General features: G+C 40.1%; 2 protein-coding genes across 2 annotated transcripts in view; both read right to left on the minus strand.

Moving 5' to 3' along the window:
* Positions 1–661: 661 nt before the first annotated feature.
* nudt12 (nudix (nucleoside diphosphate linked moiety X)-type motif 12) lies at positions 662–10,873 on the minus strand. Its single transcript, XM_035786452.1, has 7 exons — positions 10,729–10,873; positions 3,759–3,982; positions 2,158–2,726; positions 1,908–2,075; positions 1,651–1,764; positions 1,360–1,559; positions 662–1,192 (listed from the first exon to the last, which is right to left on the minus strand). Exons 2-7 carry the CDS (start codon positions 3,962–3,964, stop codon positions 1,082–1,084), a joined length of 1,368 nt encoding a protein of 455 aa, XP_035642345.1. The 5' UTR covers positions 3,965–3,982; positions 10,729–10,873; the 3' UTR covers positions 662–1,081.
* A 117-nt stretch (positions 10,874–10,990) lies between these two features.
* Positions 10,991–21,045, minus strand: part of LOC118393615 (solute carrier family 12 member 2) — a 42,366-nt gene continuing 32,311 nt past the window's right edge. Inside the window, exons 16-26 of the mRNA XM_035786451.1 lie at positions 17,745–17,856; positions 17,463–17,603; positions 16,863–16,969; positions 16,516–16,595; positions 15,977–16,126; positions 15,127–15,249; positions 14,804–14,915; positions 14,501–14,587; positions 13,965–14,100; positions 12,317–12,384; positions 10,991–12,167 (exon numbers count right to left, since the gene is read on the minus strand). Of these exons, the coding sequence (XP_035642344.1) occupies positions 12,032–12,167; positions 12,317–12,384; positions 13,965–14,100; positions 14,501–14,587; positions 14,804–14,915; positions 15,127–15,249; positions 15,977–16,126; positions 16,516–16,595; positions 16,863–16,969; positions 17,463–17,603; positions 17,745–17,856 (1,252 nt within the window). The 3' untranslated portion in view covers positions 10,991–12,031. The remainder of the gene's footprint in view (positions 12,168–12,316; positions 12,385–13,964; positions 14,101–14,500; positions 14,588–14,803; positions 14,916–15,126; positions 15,250–15,976; positions 16,127–16,515; positions 16,596–16,862; positions 16,970–17,462; positions 17,604–17,744; positions 17,857–21,045) is intronic.

Genomic DNA, 21,045 nt, shown 5'->3' on the forward strand with positions numbered 1-21,045 from the left:
TAAAACCACTAATTCCTATGATTAACAGTGTTAAAAAACTTATATGTGAAAACAATATTTTTATGAATTACATTTTTTTTTGTTTAAATTAGAAGGTTGGTAGCAACATGTGAAAATCATTGTGGAAATCTGTTGTAGCTCAAGTTGACTACACAACCCAATGCTCTCTCTCTGGGCTAGCTATCAAATGTCGGTAGACACAATAATACCAAAGTCAATATCAGAATGTGAAGTAGCTACCTAACTGTAAAATCGCCTAAACAAACTGCACTATCAATTTAGGAGTCCATGTCACAGAGTTCAACTTGCAGTTCGCCTCTGCCCAGAGCAGTGGATATAGTATGTTGCTATGGCAACAACGACCCTTTCTCATATTTCCCCGATACAAACAAAATCGCATTGCGAGATGGTACTCGAAAAACTGAGTTGAATAATTTGGTACACTGTTTGATTTAAATATATACTTTGTAATGACCATATAAACGGATAGATGTGTTCCATACCATCTATTGGCTGATTTGGCGATGAAGTGCAGGTATTTTTTTCTAAGTGTTATGAAATGTGATAGTGTGTTATCTCCAGTGACGAGAACCATGTAGCTAGCTATGACACGTTCCTACACAATTTCCTAATTTCACAGACGGACCACTTAGAAGTTAAATCATGGGTAAGATTTTTATTGTACTCACTGATGGATCATAGGCTTTCACAAAATTGACTGGAGTTTCAATTTTTTCTGGGCTCGATTATCCCTTTAAAATGCCTACTTTTTCTTGACATACTTTTCTCCAATTAAAATACTGCAATGATGAAAAAGTATTCCATATAAAATTATAGATTAGTCGTGTTCATATATAAGGCATCGTGGAAATAAAATAAAAATCTACTTTGATCACTTTATGACAATTTAAATGTCTAAATGTGATAATACCTTAGGCGTTATAGTAAACACTACTTTGATTGGATGGAAAATCAGACATGAGAATGTTTTGATAATTCATTAATAGATTTTTCTATTGTATTTCATTATAAATTACATTTAGTGGTGTAATCCATTCTGGAGAAGTGCCCTTCATTAGGTTTAAAGATTTGAGCTCATACCAATCCAATGTTTCACCAACTGATGTGCAATGGCCTGTCTTGGCGGCACGGTAAAAGCTGGTTTTGTTCCCTTGACAATGACATCTATAACCTGCATTACACAGACATAGCACTGAGTTAATACATTGTAACAATACAAGTTCACTGACATAGTTTACATGACTTCAATCACCTCTTATTACATTCAGGTGATGTTTTGTTTCCATCTAGCCCTATGTTATAACATGTAAATCACAGATTAGGAAAAGTAGCATTTACCTGTTGCCGTGTAAACCAACGAGCCTCTTCAATTTCCTTTTCATCGACTTTGATGTCTGTTGACATGGCAACAGCCAGGCATCCAATCATTAGTGAGGAGGGCATTGGCCAGGGCTGACATGACACATACTGAACAGGACCCACTTTGACCCCACTCTCCTCCTCCGTCTCTCTCCTTACTGCATCCTCAATGGCCTCACCTGCATAGAGAGATGTCACTGACATCTATCTGCACACTCCAAAATCAGACTAAATATTAAGTGTTTTGTTTAGTGTGTTTAGATAAACTACCTGGTTCAATGAATCCAGCAAGACATGAAAACATCCCAGCAGGAAAAGTCTTCTTTCTACCCAATAAGCATTGGTTGCCATCTGGGTGAATGACCAACATGATCACCACAGGATCTGCATGCATAACACAACACATTACATAAGTCAGATCATTTTGACCTGATATTGAGGTTAGAACATTATAATAATGATTAAGAGAAAAAAACATGCAGTAGTTCAGTTTCAATTAACAAATTCAAAAACAGGAGGCTCTTTACCAACTCGTGGGTAACAAGTGTTGTGGATGCCTTGTCGGCTTCTGCAGTCTTTGTTGAAGCAGGTCCTCTTATAGCCTCCTTCCTCCACATTAGTGTTACTCCCACATGTTGGGCAGAAGCTGTATCGGTTGTGCCAAGCGAGGACAGAGCTGGCTTGAGCTATGATTCCTGAGGGGAAAAGGGATCATCATTTTTTTTGGGGGGGGTTTCAATAATATTTTGATGAAGAACCTCCCAGAGAAATACTCACCAGCCTCAGCCTCACTAAGTTTCAGAAGACCTGGCATGGGTGGTTTGAGGAAGAAGCTATTTGGATTGGTGAGTTGGAGATGATCCATGGGATTGTCATCAGTATTGAGAGCAAACCAAGCAGTGGGTTCATTCCCTTCTTTTGGAGGAGAGGATGAGGAGCTTCTCTGCTTCTCTACTCCGAGGAAGATGACTGTTGTTCCAGATTTTTGAAGTAGTTCTTTATTAACCGAGCTTGCATCAAGTCGACACAGTTTTATACCTGGATGGGCTGTTTTGCTCTCCTCGGAAGCAGACACAAGAGGATTCAAGTTAAAGAACAAGATGAACACGGTGTCTGGAGAAGACTGTTTTGCTTCTAGCCACTTGCTGTCAGACCTCTTTTCACTCATTCTGTTGAAAACTTCTCTGGTGAAGTAGTTTTCATGCTCTTCCATTCTGTCGCTGGGTAGAATCCGTTGACATTTGTTCTCAGTCTTTGCCAATAACCTGGCAATATGTCGGTGTCCCCAGAATTTGGCAATGTCATAGGCAGTTTGAGCAGATTTATTGACTAAAAACATATCACACCTTGAGGGAAAGAGAAGTGTGATCAGTACACACTGATGTTATCTTCATGTTTACATGGTTAATCATCCGTTATCAGGTCATTCATTCACTAGGAACCAAATGGAAGCAAACAGGACAAAATGGGGAGGGACATACCTGAATTCGTATAATAGAAACTCTTGTTTTCATTACAAAACATTTTCCATTGGGAAACATTTTGCTACGGTGTGTTATTTAAAAATATATATATATTTTTTTTACACCCTTTTCTCCCCAATATCGTGGTATCCAATTGTTAGAGGCTACTTGTCTCATGGCTACAACTCGGGGGAGACGAAGGTTGAAAGTCATGCGTCCTCCGATACACAACCCAAGCCGCACTGCTTTTTTACACAGCGTGCATCCAACCCGGAAGCCAGCTGCACCAATGTGCAGGAAAGGAAACACTTTGCACCTGGCAACCTTGCACTGCGCCCGGCCCACCATGGGGGTCACTGGTGCACGATGAGGCCAGGCCCTCCCTCCGGCCAGGCCCTCCCTAAGCTGGACGACGCTAGGCCAATTGTGCGTCGCCCCACAGACCTCCCGGTCGCAGCCGGTAACGACAGAGCCTGGGCTCTGGGGTCTCTGGTGGCATAGCTGGCGCTGCATTACAGCGCCCTTAACCACTGCGCCACCCGGGAGGCCCCTTCCCTGCAGTTATTTTAACCATATGTTTAAACATTTAAAGGCACACTCTCTAAGATGTGAATACTCAAAGTGGGCCACCATAAAAACATAAACAAACAAATGCATCCCATGCCATTTTCAAATACAAAAATAACTTGATTTCTATGATATATATGTAGTGTTCAAGATTGACATTCCATGAGTACTTGTTTGAAATATGATTTTATCCTAATAGACCTACAATCTCCTGTGACAACAAAAACATACACAATTGAGTAATAGTTCTCACTTACTTACTTAGAAAGTAATATTTAGACAATGTAAAACAGCTGTAATAATCTCATGTATCCATGTAATTTTTGTTCAGTATGTTTTGATATTTACCCATTTGAAAGTAGATTGTCTACAATATCAGTGTGTCCATTCCTTGCAGCTAGCATCAACGCAGTCCAGCCATTCTCCCCACTTTCATTGACCAAAAAGCTGGAATGAGAGATCATCCCAGAGACTTTTGCCAGGTCTCCTCTGGAAGCATAATCCAGGAATCTCTCCAACAGCTCCTCTTTGGGACTCATCTGAATATTTGCCATTTGAGTGTGATAGTATACCTGTATGAATATGATAGAACATAGTTTATTTTATGTTTTGCTATGCTGTGTATGCACTGCCATGTGTTTAATATACTGTATGTGTTTTTATTGAGCTGCCTTCTTGGCCAGGTCTCGCTTGTAAAATAGGTATTCTGACCTCAATGGCCAGGTCTCGCTTGTAAAATAGGCATTCTGACCTCAATGGGACTTCCTGGATAAATAAAGGTTTAATTAAACAAATCTTTACTCATGTGTGTATGTGATATTCGGTTACTTGAGACTGAGATTGAATAAAAGAAGTAGGCCTACATCAATTTGCCTATGTCTAGCAATTTACTAACTGGGATTAATGCCGCGTTCATGTGCTGGTCGCAACTAGGAACCTCACAACTTTCTGACTTGCTAACTGGTTGTGCCGAGTTCAAAGTTGGAAATGTCCTAGTTCTGACTAACACGTGAAAGCGGTATAGTGGAGGCTAACTCCACTATGGATCATTGGCCAAAGCCTATGGGGAAATGAATGGGGTTTCGGAGGGTTTTTGGATAAACGCCGAAAATAAGGTCTGTGGAAACACAGGCTTAGGAGAGTTTATATGTTTTGTTCTATGAGATAATCTTCATCAGCTAACAATAATAATAATAAATTACATTTGTAGAGCGCTTTTCTTTTGCAGACATCACTTTTTCAGTATTTTGAAGCATTTATGTAATCAAAAATAGCACATAATTCATGAAGATCATATTAACTGACTGATATTCAGGGTGATAATTTGGGTTTGGAAAGTTGAAGCTCATTTGCTGCATTTCTATAGAATTAATTAAACTTTAAAATTCCATTATCACCTTGGCTGCTGTAAGTTCATTCACCTCAGACGATCTACAAACACATAGCCTATTAGCTATACTATTGTAATGTTATACCCTTAAGGGAAAGCTTGGCTGGAGTTGTCACAAAAAAAATGCACCACACAAAAATGCACCACAAAAAAAAATGCACCACCCTCTCCAATAGGGCTGTTCGATATGGCAAATAAATTGTCACAATCTATATATTTTTTAATTCGATAACGATAATTATCAAATAATGTTTAAAAGGTGCATGTCTGCTTCAGACTCAAGAATGCCTAATGCCTGAGCATTAGAGCGTTGGGCCAGTAACCGAAAGGTTGCTAGATCGAATCCCCGAGCTGACAAGTTAAAAATCTGTCATTCCACCCCTGAACAAAGCAGTTAACCCACTGTTCCCCGATAGGCCGTCATTGTAAATAAGAAGTTGTTATTAACTGACTTGCTGTCATGTCGTGTATGTAGGTGGCAGGGAAGTCAGGCGCAGGAGAATCAAACTTGGTATAAATGGAGTATTTTAATAACTTAAAACACAAACTCCAAAATCAAAGTCCATAATAAAATAAATGTGGGTACAAGAACCCGTCGCACACCAATCCATGAAACACGAAAATAACAATAAACCATCTCTGACAAGGACATGAGGGGAAACAGAGGGTTAAATACACAACATATAATGAATGGGATTTGGAACCAGGTGTGTAAGAAGACAAGACAAAACCAATGGAAAATGAAACATAGATCAATGATGGCTAGAAGACCGGTGACGTCGACCGCCGAGCACCGCCCGAACAAGGTGAGGCATTGACTTCGGTAGAAGTCGTGACACTTGCCTAGTTTAAATAAAGGTTACATTTTTTTAAATTCTGTGAGCTACACATAAAATTATACTTTAAGGAAAATTGGGGTCAATTAAATTGATAAGCCTCTTGAAACATTCCTTTTTGACTATGCTAATTAGCATGTCATTAGCAATGCGATGCATAATAGCATAAACGATGTCTTTGTTTTTTCAATGTTTGCTTGCAGGGCATAAACGCTGTCAGTGTTGACTGCTTATTGGGCAAACATACCTAGATTGGCTGGTGCTTGAGGGGCATTTATCAATACCGTGGAGCAAACTGAAACTTCCTGCACGTTCCGAAGAGTGATTTTGCTTCAGATGTTGAAAAAGATTTGTCGTATTACCAGACTTCGTAGCCACCCATCTACGGCACAATTTGCACCGGACATTGGTCTGCTCTTTGTCGGACTTCAAAAAGCAAAACCACTTACTAATTACTGAAACAGTTTAACCCTTTTTATCAATAATTACTTTGTTGGAAGCTGCTCCTTCTCCATGGCTATAACTGCCACTGTTTTCGCCTACATCACACCTTTTTGTGGTTAGTGGCTACTCCATCACTCAAGGTGCTAAGTTGTTTTTAGTGGGCGTATACCTCTCCACGTGTATATTGTCACTTCTCCGCACGTTCCTGCTGTGTCAGAGGTGAAATGGACTGCTGTACCTAATTATTCTATATCGACATTATCGAAAATGAATCTAAACGTTTTTATATCGTTATTGAGGGAAGACATTCCCTCTAATTATTGATATTGATTTATCGCCCAACCCTACTCTCCAATGTTAAAAATATTTGAACATGACCCTTCCCTTGTAATGTCAAAAAATTGCAAACGCTCCCCCCTCAGAATTAACTCAAAAATAATGATTACCACCACAAATAACAATAACTGTAGCAACCCTGTGTTTATAAACAAGGATATTGACTTGACCATTTCAGCTTGGTTTTGTGGCACAGTCGATTCCACACAGGGCTACAAACCAGATGATTGAGGGTACTCCGACCATCACCGACGACCTCACTCTCGTTGCCTGTCTCATTACACTTTGATCAGAGCCGGCTGCAGACAATTATCAGCTAGGGAGAAATTCAATTTTCAACATTTTGATGCTATATTTATAATTATACAAAATATATGCAACCATCTGATGCCGCCATCAGGTTTCTGTGCCATTGCACCACAACTACCATAAGCAACGCATAACTGCATACCCGACTTTGAGCGCTTCTTCATGGTTTGCGTTTTCAACACCACAATCAAATTGACATACCATATCTCGACAAAAAATAAAATACATCACTCCCTACTCCGTATCAAAGGTTTGGCTTGACGATTTCCGAATGTCAAACTTTTTGGTGTAACAGATGTCACTTTCCATTCATCGAATGGCTGGTCCGCAGTTTGGATGCTAGAATTATATTAGAGTGGAGTGGATGAACATGTGCAGGTAGCCTACAGGAGACTTCTGAAGTAGCCTTATGCCACACATAAAAAGGTAAACAACAAATATTTAGGCTGTATTGAAGCGTTAGGTTCTAGGTCAAGGAAGAGCTGCTCGGATCGGGAAGGAGGCAGAATGGTGTTCAGGTTTCATGAATAACTGGGCCTGCTGAGAGCATAGGCCTATGTGGCTGCACTATATAGGATGACTTGGGAGAATGATGATCGGCAACAAACAGCACATCAGTAGCAAAAATACAGACTGTCCTGCACTGTGCCCTTCTAGACTTTCTAATCTGTCAAGAGTAGACCCACAACTGCCCAAATGGAATGAAGCATTCAAATAACAGGGATTTTGTGCCATTATTCAAATTACACTTTCACTTCAGTTTACAGCCTAGACTAGAATTGTACTCACTTGAAAACAATAATGCAAATATTCATTGCATTGTGGTGTTGTAGGCTAGTGTAGGTATGATCATTTTAATGTCCTTAAGGCCATACCTAGTTGGCTCAGGGATTCAAAACAGCAACCTTTTGGTTACTATCCAAACGATCATGGCTCATATAGCAAAGTTTGTAACAGTATAATGGTTTTGGAATGACATTCACAGGGACCCCCCTAATCCACTATATTGGTGTCAGGTGTTTCTGTCAAGTATCTGTACTGCACATGTGATGGAAGAGTATGCAAAACAAATGTGCGCCTGATTGATACATATCTTCATTATATTATTCTGCCAGGTAGGCCTACTTAGAAGTCAACATTTAATTGTGAAGGTTTTTGGGGAAAAAGTTAGAAAAATGTTCAGCATGCATCACAGAGCCGATTGTCTTCAGAAGTATTTACTTCAGGCTGACGACTACCATCAACTTAATTATGTACAAAATATATACAATTTGAAAGGAAGACGAAAGCTAAATATTTTCCTGTCACTGTTTGCGATTCACAAATGATAATTTTGATTAATCGCTATTTAACCGAACTACTACTAGTTCTACTACTACAATGGCGAAGCACATCATTCAATTCATCACAAAAGAATCATATGAATTCAACGAATCACCATTTTTTTTATTTTACTATTATATATCCATTACATAGTAAATTAAATTTGTATGGCCTAAACAAGATCAATAGGGGAGCTGTTTGAGCTGCTCAATCAGCTAATCCTCTATGTTCTTGTGGATTTATATTGAAAATTGGTGCAGATTCGAATCATTTTATGTGTGGTCTGATTGCTAATTAACCTATCGCAGAAGGGTATGTGTTAGAAAGAGAACAACAGAAGAGAACCACAAGATGCAGGACTCCTTGTTCCCCCAATATCTAAGAAAATAGATGAATACAGGGATTTTTTCTACAGACCTCTTATGTGAGAGAATCACGTTACGTACCTACGCCTTGGACAAATAATCCTTGTCTGAGCATGAATGGCCCATATGGCAGAAGTCTATATCCTGTTTCTGTCATGTAAGGCAGCTTGATGTACAAGTAAACTATACCCCCTGGACAGGGCGCTAGTTCACTAATGCCTTAATGCTGAGAGCCAAGCAGAGGCATCAGGTCCCAAGGTACTGGACTGATGAACTATCCTTGCTCTCTCTGCTTGGTCGGCTCCACACTCTCAACTGGGATTCCATACCACTGACTATTACGGGGGCTGAGTCCCTGGCTTGTTGCAAGCAGGGGTGGCGTTGGAAGGGGCCACATTGTCTCTCGGTCCCCCTGTTCCAGTCTCCGTTGTTTATGCTGCAATAGTTTATATTTTTCTAGAGGCCTTGATCAGCTTGCCTCAGCTGGTGCACTGTGTCTTATCTGATGTAACAAAGCATGTTCCCACTAACCCCCTTCTTTTTTCCTTTTCTACATCTAATAACTCCTGGATGTGCCTGGCCCAAGCCTACTTGGACGTGCTGCTGATCCTGGACTGGGGCTGAGGACATTGGGCGTGCCTACCCCTAGCCCCTCCCTGCACCCCCTAGCATTCTTGTACCTAAGCTAAATACTGTATATTCCATCTCACCCTCTTCTTCTCCTCTTCTGTCTTAAGCCTAGTCCAGGACAAATAAACAATTTTATATTGAATTTATATTGAGCATGGTATTTTGTCAAGGACAATGTGTAATCTGAGTCTGGGAAACCAGACCATACTGTAGGCAATGAAATTATTCCAGAATACTATCAAAATAAAGATTGTTTTCTATGATTATCTATAGTACATTAAACATTTCCATTCTACGTGTGGCATCTGACAAAGAAAACTCTCAAAATCCTATTATATTTGTGGTGTGGTCTGTCCCTCACAGAATAGGATGCAGAGGAGATTTACACAAATGTAAAAAATAAATAAAATTAAAAGTTACCTCAGTGGGAGTTAACACACACACACACCCATCTAAATACAGCAGATAAAGCACATCTAGGACTAAAGACTAACCAATCAAACAAGGGTTAGGGTTGTTTTACCCATTAGCATACTACTTAAGCCTATCCAAACATATCCACAATTTCATATCTATCTACAGACACAATGTTTTACTTTTCATGAGAAGAGAAAGGAGAAAACATTTAGGGGGAAGTTAGGAGAGGAGTGGTGAAGAGAAAACAGAGATGATGGGGTGGAGAGTGTTCGATTTTATTTTAAGAGAGAGAGGGTTCTTTGTAGTTTTTGGTGTTTTTAATAAAGGGAAAAAAATCATAAAAATGAAATCTAGGCAACCAATGACTTTGTTCCACCCTCTCTCTCATGTCATATTCCCATTGCTAACGTTAGTTATTGCTATAGATTCTGTAGTCTAGTGGACAGTTAGTATATGGAATAAATGCCATTCTTCCCAATATGTACTAGTAGAGCTGGGACACCAGGTGGGTGCAATAATGATCAAATTGAATGGGAAAACAGCAGTACTCAGAACCTCTAGCCGCTGTAATCTATGTTCTACGAGGGCAAAATTACTATCTGATAACACAATTCATGTTTGTATAACATCATGTAATGTATTGCTCAGTAGAAAGTATATTTGTCGATTTGTAGCTAGATTTTCCGCAATGGTTCCGTTAGCCACGTGTGAGTCTGTAGAAATTAAGAACAGTCTGCTGTACAACTCGACGCTGTGTACAACGCAAACTCTCGTTGTAGGAATGGGACTTTGACCCCACAACAGTGACAGAGTAGCAAGTGGAGAATTTAGCTATGAAACAACGAAGTGCAGACTAACTGCTACAGTAGGTGTTTTTTCCACATTCTCATTGGTCCATCCGACGTCAATCACATGTAATAATGCCCTTTCACATGATGTAACTTTGTTTATATTTGGTAGACCTTAGCCCCTTCAAAAGATATGTTGCAATCTTTTAAACACATGGATATTTCAAGATTCTTAAGATGTTGCCTGTCCGGCAACTATAACAATGCTGTACTGCTTTTGACAAATATTATTATTTTGGCTACAGGACTCCGGTTATGTCACAACTCCATGTTTAAGCTATAGGCGATACGAGAGGAAATATATATATAAACAAATGCAACTTGTCACGCAAAACAATTATATAGCTTTCACCCGACATGTAACCTATATCGAGTGTCACTAGATAAAACCAACGAAATAAGGCACTTTCAACCACTAACCTTAGTACGTGCCTGCGGTCTGTAGTCCTCCCGAGACTGGCCCAAATGGTTGTATAATTCAGGAGCAAATGCAACAGCGACGCTGGCAAGACATGCTTATTACACTCAAACACAATTTAACTGGCCCAAAGTCTAAGCTTTAGTGCGCTTATTTTCCAATGCTTTTGATGCTTATGTGTAACAGTATATTCAATGTTATGCTTAATTTATACAAATTCTTCAGATACGAAATACATTTCAGACTGACGTACCACACAAATCCTAGTATTGCAAGTGAGCATGATTTATTTTGTGGCCGAACCAGATTACAAATCACACATGACTGTTTGTGGTTGATGTTAATTTCATAATGTACAAAATAGGCTATAACAATGTTATTTAAGAATATAGAGGCTTTGCTTTTAAAGATTGTTTTACATTTTAAATAAAAAATGTAACGACTGTCATCAAAAAGACAAGACAACATACAGAAAACAACCATTGTTCAGATACAAAAAAATCTAATGGAACCTTAATTATTGACCAAACGAATATTTAACATTTTTAAGAAACACAATGTAAAATTAAAATATTTAAATCTCAGATAATACTAACAATCTAGCTATCGTCATCAAGGGGGCAATGAAAACCAACCGGTGTCAAATAATACATAACGACAAACAGCCACACCAATTTCTCATTGGCCTGTTATAACCCCCATCCCTTACATATTAGTTGACTAAATGTAATTTAAAAGAAGCATTATATATAAATAAAAACAAGTCAAAACACTCTGACTGCATTCAAGTCGGCTAACTGGTGTGTGATTTTAGCATGGAATAATTTAGTTCACCACAGCATTGAGGCTCCAAGAGGATGTGACCTACTGCATTCTACATGTGTAACTAGCCTGGGTACTAGTCTGTTTAGGTTACACTACAGTCTTTGTACTCCGTGTCATATGGCAAATCTCAGTACAGGTGTGTTTAGCTGGAAAAGGAGTGGCAATGACTGGAATGATAGCTAAAAAGACAGGTACCCAGACTAGTGTATAACTACATAAATTAGCAAAATGTGTTTATTTAGACACTCCGCAGTATTGTTATGTGACATTACAATTAGGTCTACTGTACTTGTGAATTGTTATGACAGACTATTTATGGTACTGTAGCCTACTTCTACTAATAATACTTGATGTAAAGGGAATGCAATTAGTACACAATTAGTTCCATAATATCCCCATGCACTTTGAGCACCCCCCCCCCCATTCTATAAATTCCTAATATAACAGTTTTGGTCAGTTAAATTGAGAGTGCGAGGAATTTTAAGAGTAAAAAGTAAGGACACTCTGGTGGTTGCCTCGTACTAAGAGAATAGGAGGCAGGTCTTTCGACAGAGTCTCCAACCAGCACATGTAGAGGGCACTGGACACCGTTCCCTTCCGGGCCAATGGCATGCTCCTGTTGGACAGGGAATGAGTCAGTCGGTCAGAAGGACGGACGAACAGACAGACAGTATTAAATAGATAATTAAATAGATCAACAGTCCATTTCAATACCATCACTTTATATTTGTGTTCTAGACATAATGTAATATTATAACTACTTACATAACGATGAGTTTTGCTGAGTTTGAGTGTTCTTTCAGCAATTCATTCAATCTGATCTGTCGGTTAGTCTGTGGAAAAATAAATAGGAACAACTCAGCTTATATTAGTTATATATACAGTGGGGCAAAAAAGTATTTAGTCAGCCACCAATTGTGCAAGTTCTCCGACTTAAAAAGGTGAGAGTGGCCTGTAATTTTCATCATAGGTACACTTCAACTATGCCAGATAAAATGAAAAAAAAAAATCCAGAAAATCACATTGTAGGATTTTTAATGAATTTATTTGCAAATTATGGTGGAAAATAAGTATTTGGTCAATATCAAAAGTTTATCTCAATACTTTGTTATATACCCTTTGTTGGCAATGACTGAGGTAAAACGTTTTCTGTAATTCTTCACAAGGTTTTCACACACTGTTGCTGGTATTTTGGCCCATTCCTCCATGCAGATCTCCTCTAGAGCAGTGATGTTTTGGGGCTGTTGCTGGGCAACACAGACTTTCAACTCCCTCCAAAGATTTTCTATGGGGTTGAGATCTGGAGACTGGCTGGGCCAATCCAGGACCTTGAAATTCTTCTTACGAAGCCACTCCTTCGTTGCACGGGCGGTGTGTTTGGGATCATTGTCATGCTGAAAGACCCAGCCACGTTTCATCTTCAATGCCCTTGCTGATGGCAAAATCTCACGATACATGGCCCCATTCATTCTTTCCTTTACACGGATCAGTCGTCCTGGTCCCTTTGCAGAAAAACAGCCCCAAAGCATAATGTTTCCACCCCCATGCTTCACAGTAGGTATGGTGTTCTTTGGATGCAACTCAGCATTCTTTGTCCTCCAAACACGACGAGTTGAGTTTTTACCAAAATGTTCTATTTTGGTTTCATCTGACCATATGACATTCTCCCAATCTTCTTCTGGATCATCCAAATGCTCTCTAGCAAACTTCAGATGGGCCTGGACATGTACTGGCTTAAGCAGGGGGGGACACGTCTGGCACTGCAGGATTTGAGTCCCTGGCGGAGTAGTGTGTTACTGATGGTAGGCTTTGTTACTTTGGTCCCAGCTCTCTGCAGGTCATTCACTAGGTCCCCCTGTGTGGTTCTGGGATTTTTGCTCACCGTTCTTGTGATCATTTTGACCCCACGGTGTGAGATCTTGCGTAGAGCCCCAGTTCGAGGGAGTTTGGAGTGTGACTCTTTGAGGTTGTGGACAGGTGTCTTTTATACTGATAACAAGTTCAAACAGGTGCCATTAATACAGGTAACGAGTGGAGGACAGAGGAGCCTCTTAAAGAAGAAGTTACAGGTCTGTGAGAGCCAGAAATCTTGCTTGTTTGTAGGTGACCAAATACTTATTTTCCACCATAATTTGCAAATAAATTCATTACAAATCCTACAATGTGATTTTCAGGATGTTTTTCCCTCATTTTGTCTGTCATAGTTGAAGTGTACCTATGATGAAAATTACAGGCCTCTCTCATCTTTTTAAGTGGGAGAACTTGCACAATTGGTGGCTGACTAAAAACTTTTTTGCCCCACTGTATATGCAAATAAAACAACCTCTAACTTTCCCCAGTGTCATCCTCCCTCTATATCTGTTCAATAAAATTAGAAATGAACTTAAAAATCTGTTTTTAAAAAGATCCAGACCTTGGCCCTGTAGAGCTCCAGCTCGTTGTCTGAGATCCTCCAAGGCTCCTCAGCCTTCAACCTTTCTGCAGCGTCCTGCTCCATGTCGTCCTCCTTTAGCTTATACGGCTCGATCATTTCCTCAAAGCTAAGCACACTACAAGAGACAGGTAAACGGTACACACAATGAACGTCATTATTATTGCATTATAATTATGATTACATTGTCATTATAGTCCTAGGCTAATGGTTTCTTTGTACTTCACATATTGCACAGTTTCTTTGACGGAGGCTTCTCAGTGACCTATAAATGACTTCATGTTGAACATGATCTTGTGGCCTGGCTGGTTTAGTAGTAATGCCGCATCCTCCAGCCACATATCTACAGTGTTGGCATAGGTTTGAATCTGGTATACTGCCCTATGGTACAACCTCACCCTATCTTACCCTACTGTTACCCTCTTTCTCTATCTGATCAAATCTTAAAATACATTTTTTTTAAAAATATTTATACAGTATGTAAATAGAGTATGATCTTGACACAGCAGGCATCTTACTTGTGTTTCTTTGGCTTGGTGTTGATGTCCCCGAGCACATAGATCGCAGAGAAATCTATCCTGAACTTGCTGAGCAGAGCAGCCATTCTATTAAAAAACAGGAGAAAGTATCTAAATTTTTCAGACTCAGTTGATAGGTCATGGCGCTTGCGATACCAGGATCGGAGGTTCGATTTCGGCTGGGGCCACCCATACAAAAAATGAATGCATGCAAAGTCGCTTTGAATAAAAGCAGCTGCTAAATATTTGATTATATTATAGATTCCTCAACCTCACATCATGACTGAAGGAACGATAACTCACGCCCTGCGATCATGGTCAATCCTGTTGATCTTCCCACCAATAAAAAGACGGATTTTGCAGTCCTTCCACTTCTTTTTTTCCGTGAGCAAGTACGGAATCAACAGAGCCAAGCCTGTAACATTTGGAACAGATAAATAAGGGATGATGGTAATAAATGACGACTCTTTGGGGTCCAATCTGATTGTTGACACTTGGGTCATATTCATTGGGGCTCACTGTAGCAAAGTGTTTTGTAACAGAAAATGAGCTTTTCCTGTTGGATATAATGCCTATTCATTTGGTGCATACGAATATAATCACAGCATTGACTTGCCATACTGTACCTCCGTCATCAAACAGCCACCACACATCCACTGTGCCTTTGCACTGCTTCTTCTTGAACTGCTGGCTGGCCTCCAGAAGCCTTTGGTCTGTGAGGCTCAGTGGCTTAGCGCTTCTCTTCGTCTCTGTGGAGCAACCACATCAAAGGCAGTCACACAGTTATTATCAAAGACGGTAATTGACTGTGGACTGTTAGAATTTCCCATAGGAAAACATGTCTCACTAGCTGGGCATGCACAGTTGAATACTAGGCAGTGCATCCATGATTTAAATTTTTTTTTTGTGATATTTGTGGACAAAAATGCTCAACTTTGCTGTGGCAATTCTGGCATTTTGTATGACAACAAGGCACATGCACAGAGGGCTCTATCTTGTGCAGAGCACAAGCCCATTTGCCCTTCCAGTTTTTTTTATACATTTTTTGTCGTTCTTGCTCTGCACCCACTGCCTCCATGTCATTGGTACATTCTCATATATGCTTCAGAACTAAAATGTTGCACGTCTTGTTTCAGCATTGGCACACAAAGGCGGGCACGCTGCGCATATTCAGATTAGTGTCAAATTTGAAAGCACTTGCATAATATACAGGGAATTCTTGATTTAGAAAATCCTGGAGGGACTGACCAAGACACATTGTAGCTTTTCAAATGAGCATAAACAGCAGACATTAATTACTTTGGTGCGAGTTAGGCCTGTTTATGGTTGTTTGGAGCTGGTTTCCTGAACCCAGGATAAGTCAACTGGACTAAAAGTGGACTTCAAGACATGAATAGGCTTAATCTGAGTATTTCTGTTTTACAACATTACCTGTGAAGCACTGTGCCTATATACTAATTCTAGTCTAAAGATTACCTCTGAGAATGAGAGGGCTGTTTTGAGCACTGGTGATCAGGGATGGAGGAAAGGAGTTACTGTCCTCGGAGTCTTTACCAAGCATGTTGACAGACACCACTACATCCTTCATACCCGCGTCCTTCTTCTCATGGGATGACAGGAGCTCATCTGGAGAAGGGGCAATCAGACAAATCTCAGAGCACTTTATCTAGTCCTTAGGCTTGCGTCTGAAATGGAACTATATTCCCTATATAGTGCACTACAATAGACCTCTGGTCAAAAGAAGTAATAATAACAGAAGGAAATCTCAGCGCTTTATAAGTGCACTTCAGGGAATAGTGTGCCATTTCGGATGCACCCTTACTACTGTGAAAAAATCCATAGAATAGCTAGAAAGGGGGTGTGCTCAATCCATCTGAAGCTATCCACTGAAGCTAAGCTTCCATCTGAAGCTATGTCTGTACTACTAAGGAATGTCACACTTGATTGTGAGGAATGAGTGTGTTGAATGAGTGCTCCTGGGAAAATGAAGAACACAGCATGACACAATACTGTACCTGGGTCTTGAATATGGGAGATATCAAGACCCTCTTGTAGTCTGATGATGACAACACCATGCTGCAAGTCAAAGGCATCACTGAAACACAACCGTACAGCATGTTACTAACACTGAAGAGGGAATATAGTATAAGAATAGATGGCCAAAGTGATTTCAATCATGATTTCCTCAGGAAAGCATGTGATGTAGGGTGAAATTGCCTCTATATGCTGATCTTGGGTTTAGCATTTTTCCGTCTAATGGTTAAGGTCAGGATTGGGAAGGGGAAGCTGATCCTAGATCTGTACCTAGGGGAAACTTCACCCTAGAGCAAACCATGTAGTCAGTCAAACTAGATACACTTACTGGATGATGTTGATATACATTTCCACATCTTTCATCTCGCCATCACTCCAGTTGTTCTTAAAGCCCATCACAAGTGTGTTGGGCTTCAAACGCCCCAAACCTGTGGCCTTGAAGATGAAAAATGTTTACATCAACATATTAATATTGGAAGGCCATTATCTGACTCTTTCAATAAAAGTCCCTTGAACAACATGCACAAAGTGTAGTCATAACTACCTATTTTATGCGGCAGATAGCCTAGTGGTTAGAGCATTGGACCAGTAACTGAAAGGTTGCAAGATCAAATCCCTGAGCTGACAAGGTAAAAATCTGTCGTTCTACCCCTGAACAAGGCAGATTAACCCACTGTTCCTAGGCCGTCATTGTAAATAAGAATTTGTTCTTAACTGACTTGCCTGGTTAAATACATTTAAAAAAAAAAATAAGGTTAGATGGTGTTTGGCACATTGAAAAAGATCATGATAGACAAGACCACTCCTTTCCACTCCTGGTCATGAAAAAGACTTAACATGATAGCATAAACATATCTGGGACCAGGCTAGGCAGACACCATACTGAGGATATACCACATATTATAGCAGTGCACTGCAGAACAATCACCTGTAAAAGGTACTGAGCTCCATGTCTCAGGTCTTCAGCAAACACAGGGGTGTAGAAGGCCTTGATGCGATTCTTCAGCAGCCAGCGCTGGTAGCGGGCATGATCAAGAGACATCTCCTTGAAGTTTGGCCGACGGGACACCTTAGGATAATGAAACAATCTAAGCTGTTACTCCTAAAAATACAAGTAAGCTGTAAACTATATGTAAGATGTATACTGTGTATGTACAGAGATGCTTTGTAGTTGATAAGGCTTAGCGGCTAGGCTTGTAATGATACGTACCGTGCGGACGTGGCCACACACCATAAGGCCTACGTTCTTAGTGAATGCGTTTACCAGATGGAGTAAAGCAGGCCGGGCATTGGGGTATCCAGTCATCACCAGACACTGGGGTCTATCCCATATGAAAAAAGAATAATAATAATCGATTTACGTTTTTCAGGATACATGTGACATTTTTAAATTGGCCAAATAATGTATTATTTTAAAAATGTATTTATTAGATTTGAATACATTCCAACAGATATTAAGTATTGTACTTACAGTAAAATCTATATATGCGTATGTGTGTAAAATTGAAATCACAATATCTGTTAAATGGATCAGAAAATGCTTTTAAAAATACATTCTGAAATGCATGAATGTATTTTAGATTTTGTTTTTTTACATATATATTAGGTAAATATATTAAAACAATTTATTTGGAAATGTTTTGTGAAATATATTCCAACAGGCACTTAAAAATTATTTGTACATTTTTTAAAAATTAAAATGTATGGCAAATATACAAAATGTGCCAAATCATATTGTAACAAAATGCAATGAAACATTAGTAGGCGCAGTGTACAAACTTAACCTTTAAATTACAGAACGCAACATGACACATTAAAACCACCTAAAGTCTAAGCCCTGTCTACTAAGCTATATGGAACTGTTTTAAGAAGGTCATAACAAGGATCATTTAGCTCTTTGATTTGGAATTTTAAGACTGATTGAAGAATAAAAAAAACATTTAAAAAAATTGTTTGATGAAAAACAATTGTGGGCCTTACTGCTATTAGTCCATACAAAAGCACTGAATAACAAATTCACTACAACAGTCCCCGCAAAAAATCTAAAGGAAATTTGTTCTGAAGTGAGACAGGGATGTTTCTAGAACTGTTCATTAGCCCACCTAAATAAATCAATATATCAGTCAATATATTTTCTCTGTGATTTTATTTTTCTGACAACCGTTCCATCACATCTTAAACTTTCTATCAGGGGGGCACTAGGACCTGGGGGAGGCTGTTGCTGCAGAGGCTGCTGCACACGCTTGTGATAGTTAGACCTACCTGTAGCTAACATTTTGGAAAGGCTCTGACACAACGAATTCATGCAGATAGGCTACGATGTGAATGTGTGGTAAGTTAGAACAGAGAGAGAGAGAGAGAGAGTATTCACTACTATAGACTTTGGTCATAATCAAAGCTTTGTTAACCAATACGTTTTATTTTTTATTTTTATTTCACCTTTATTTTACCAGGTGGGCCTGTTGAGAACAAGTTCTCATTTACAACAGCGACATGGCCAAGATAAAGCAAAGCAGTGCAACAAAAACAACAACACAAATTTACACATGGGATAAACAAATGTACAGTCAATAACACAATAGAAAAATCTATATACAGTAAGATTAGGGAGGTAAGGCAATAAATAGGCCATAGTGGAAATAATTACAATTTAGCATTAACACTGGAGTGATAGCTGTGCAGATGATGATGTGCAAGTAGAGATACTGGGGTGCAAAAGAGCAAAATAATAATAACAATATGGGGATGAGGTAGTTGGGTGGGCTATTTACAGATGGGCTGTATGCAGGTACAGTGATCGGTAATCTGCTCTGACAGCTGATGCTTAAATTTAATGAGGGAGATGTGATATGTCTCCAGCTTGAGTGATTTTTGCAATTCGTTCCAGTCATTGGCAGCAGAGAACTGAAAGGAAAGGTGGCCAAATGAGGTGTTGACTTTGGGGATGACCAGTGAAATATACCTGCTGGAGCGTGTGCTACGGATGGGTGTTGCTATGGTGACCAGTGAGCTGAGATAAGGCGGGGCTTTACCTAGCAAAGACTTATAGATGACCTGGAGCCAGTGGGTTTGGTGACAAATATGTAGCAAAGGCCAGCCAACGAGAGCATAGAGGTCGCAGTGGTGGGTAGTATATGGGGGTTTGGTGAAACGAATGGCACTGTGATAGACTACATCTAATTTCCTGAGTAGAGTGTTGGAGGCGATTCTATAAATGACATTGCCGAAGTCAAGGATCGGTAGGATAATCAGTTTTACGAGGGTATGTTTGGCAGCATGAGTGAAGGAGGCTTTGTTGCGAAATAGGAAGCCGATTCTAGATTTAATTTGGGATTGGAGATGCTTAATGTGAGTCTGGAAGGAGTGTTTACAGTCTATCCAGACACCTAGGTAGTTGTAGTTGTCCACATATTCTAAGTCAGAACCGTGCAGAGTAGTGATGCTAGTTGGGCGGGTGGGTGCGGGCAGCGATCGGTTGAAGAGCATGCATTTGGTTTTACTTGCATTTAAGAGCAGTTGTAGGCCACAGAAGGAGTGTTGTATGCCATTGAAGCTCGTCTGGAGGGTTGTTAACACAGTGTCCAAAGAAGGGCCAGAAGTACACAGAATGGTGTCGTCTGTGTGGAGGTTGATCAGAGAATCACCAGCAGCAAGAGCGACATCATTGATATATACAGAGAAAAGATTCGGCCCGAGAATTGAACCCTGTGTCACCCCCATAGAGACTGCCAGAGGTCAGGACAACAGGCACTCTGATTTCACACACTGAACTCTATCTCAGAAATAGTTGGTGAACCAGTCAAGGCAGTCATTTGAGAAACCAAGATTATTTAGTCTGCCGATAAGAATGTGGTGATTGACAGAGTTGAAAGCCTTGGCGAGGTCGATGAAGACGGCTGCAAGGTACTGTCTTTTATCGATGGTGGTTATGATATCGTTTAGGACCTTGAGTGTGGCTGAGGTGCACCCATGACCAGCTCGGAAACCAGATTGCATAGCGGAGAAGGTATGGTGGGATTCAAAGTGGTCGGTAATCGGTTTGTTAACTTGGCTTTCGAAGACTTTAGAAAGACAGGGCAGGATGGATATAGGTCTGTAACAGTTTGGGTCTAGAGTGTCTCCCCCTTTGAAGATGGGCAGCTTTCCAATCTTTAGGTGGTCCTTCTGTAGCACAGTTGGTAGAGCATGGCGCTTGTAATGCCAGGGTAGTGGGTTCGATTCCCGGGACCACCCATACGTAGAATGTATGCACACATGACTGTAAGTCGCTTTGGATAAAAGCGTCTGCTAAATGGCATATATTTAGGGATCTCAGACGATACGAAAGAGAGATTGAACAGGCTAGTAATAGGGGTTGCAATAACTGCGGCAGATAATTTTAGAAAGAGAGGGTCTAGCCCAACTGATTTTGCAGCTCTTTCAGAACATCAGCTATCTGGATTTGGGTAAAGGAGAAGCGGGGGGAGAGGGGGACTTGGGCAAGTTGCTGCGGGGGGTGCAGAGCTCTTGAC

This window comes from Oncorhynchus keta, chromosome 14, assembly GCF_023373465.1.
Source record: "Oncorhynchus keta strain PuntledgeMale-10-30-2019 chromosome 14, Oket_V2, whole genome shotgun sequence".
Taxonomy (NCBI): Eukaryota; Metazoa; Chordata; class Actinopteri; order Salmoniformes; family Salmonidae; genus Oncorhynchus; species Oncorhynchus keta.

Excerpts from the sequence above, each read along its gene's own strand:
- nudt12 (XM_035786452.1), bottom strand. The coding sequence starts at position 3,964 with ATGGCAAATATTCAGATGAGTCCCAAAGAGGAGCTGTTGGAGAGATTC. Across the intron at positions 2,727-3,758 it reads GACAATCTACTTTCAAATGG|GTGTGATATGTTTTTAGTCA; the intron begins GTAAATATCAAA and ends CTTTCCCTCAAG. Across the intron at positions 1,765-1,907 it reads CACTTGTTACCCACGAGTTG|ATCCTGTGGTGATCATGTTG; the intron begins GTAAAGAGCCTC and ends TTATGCATGCAG.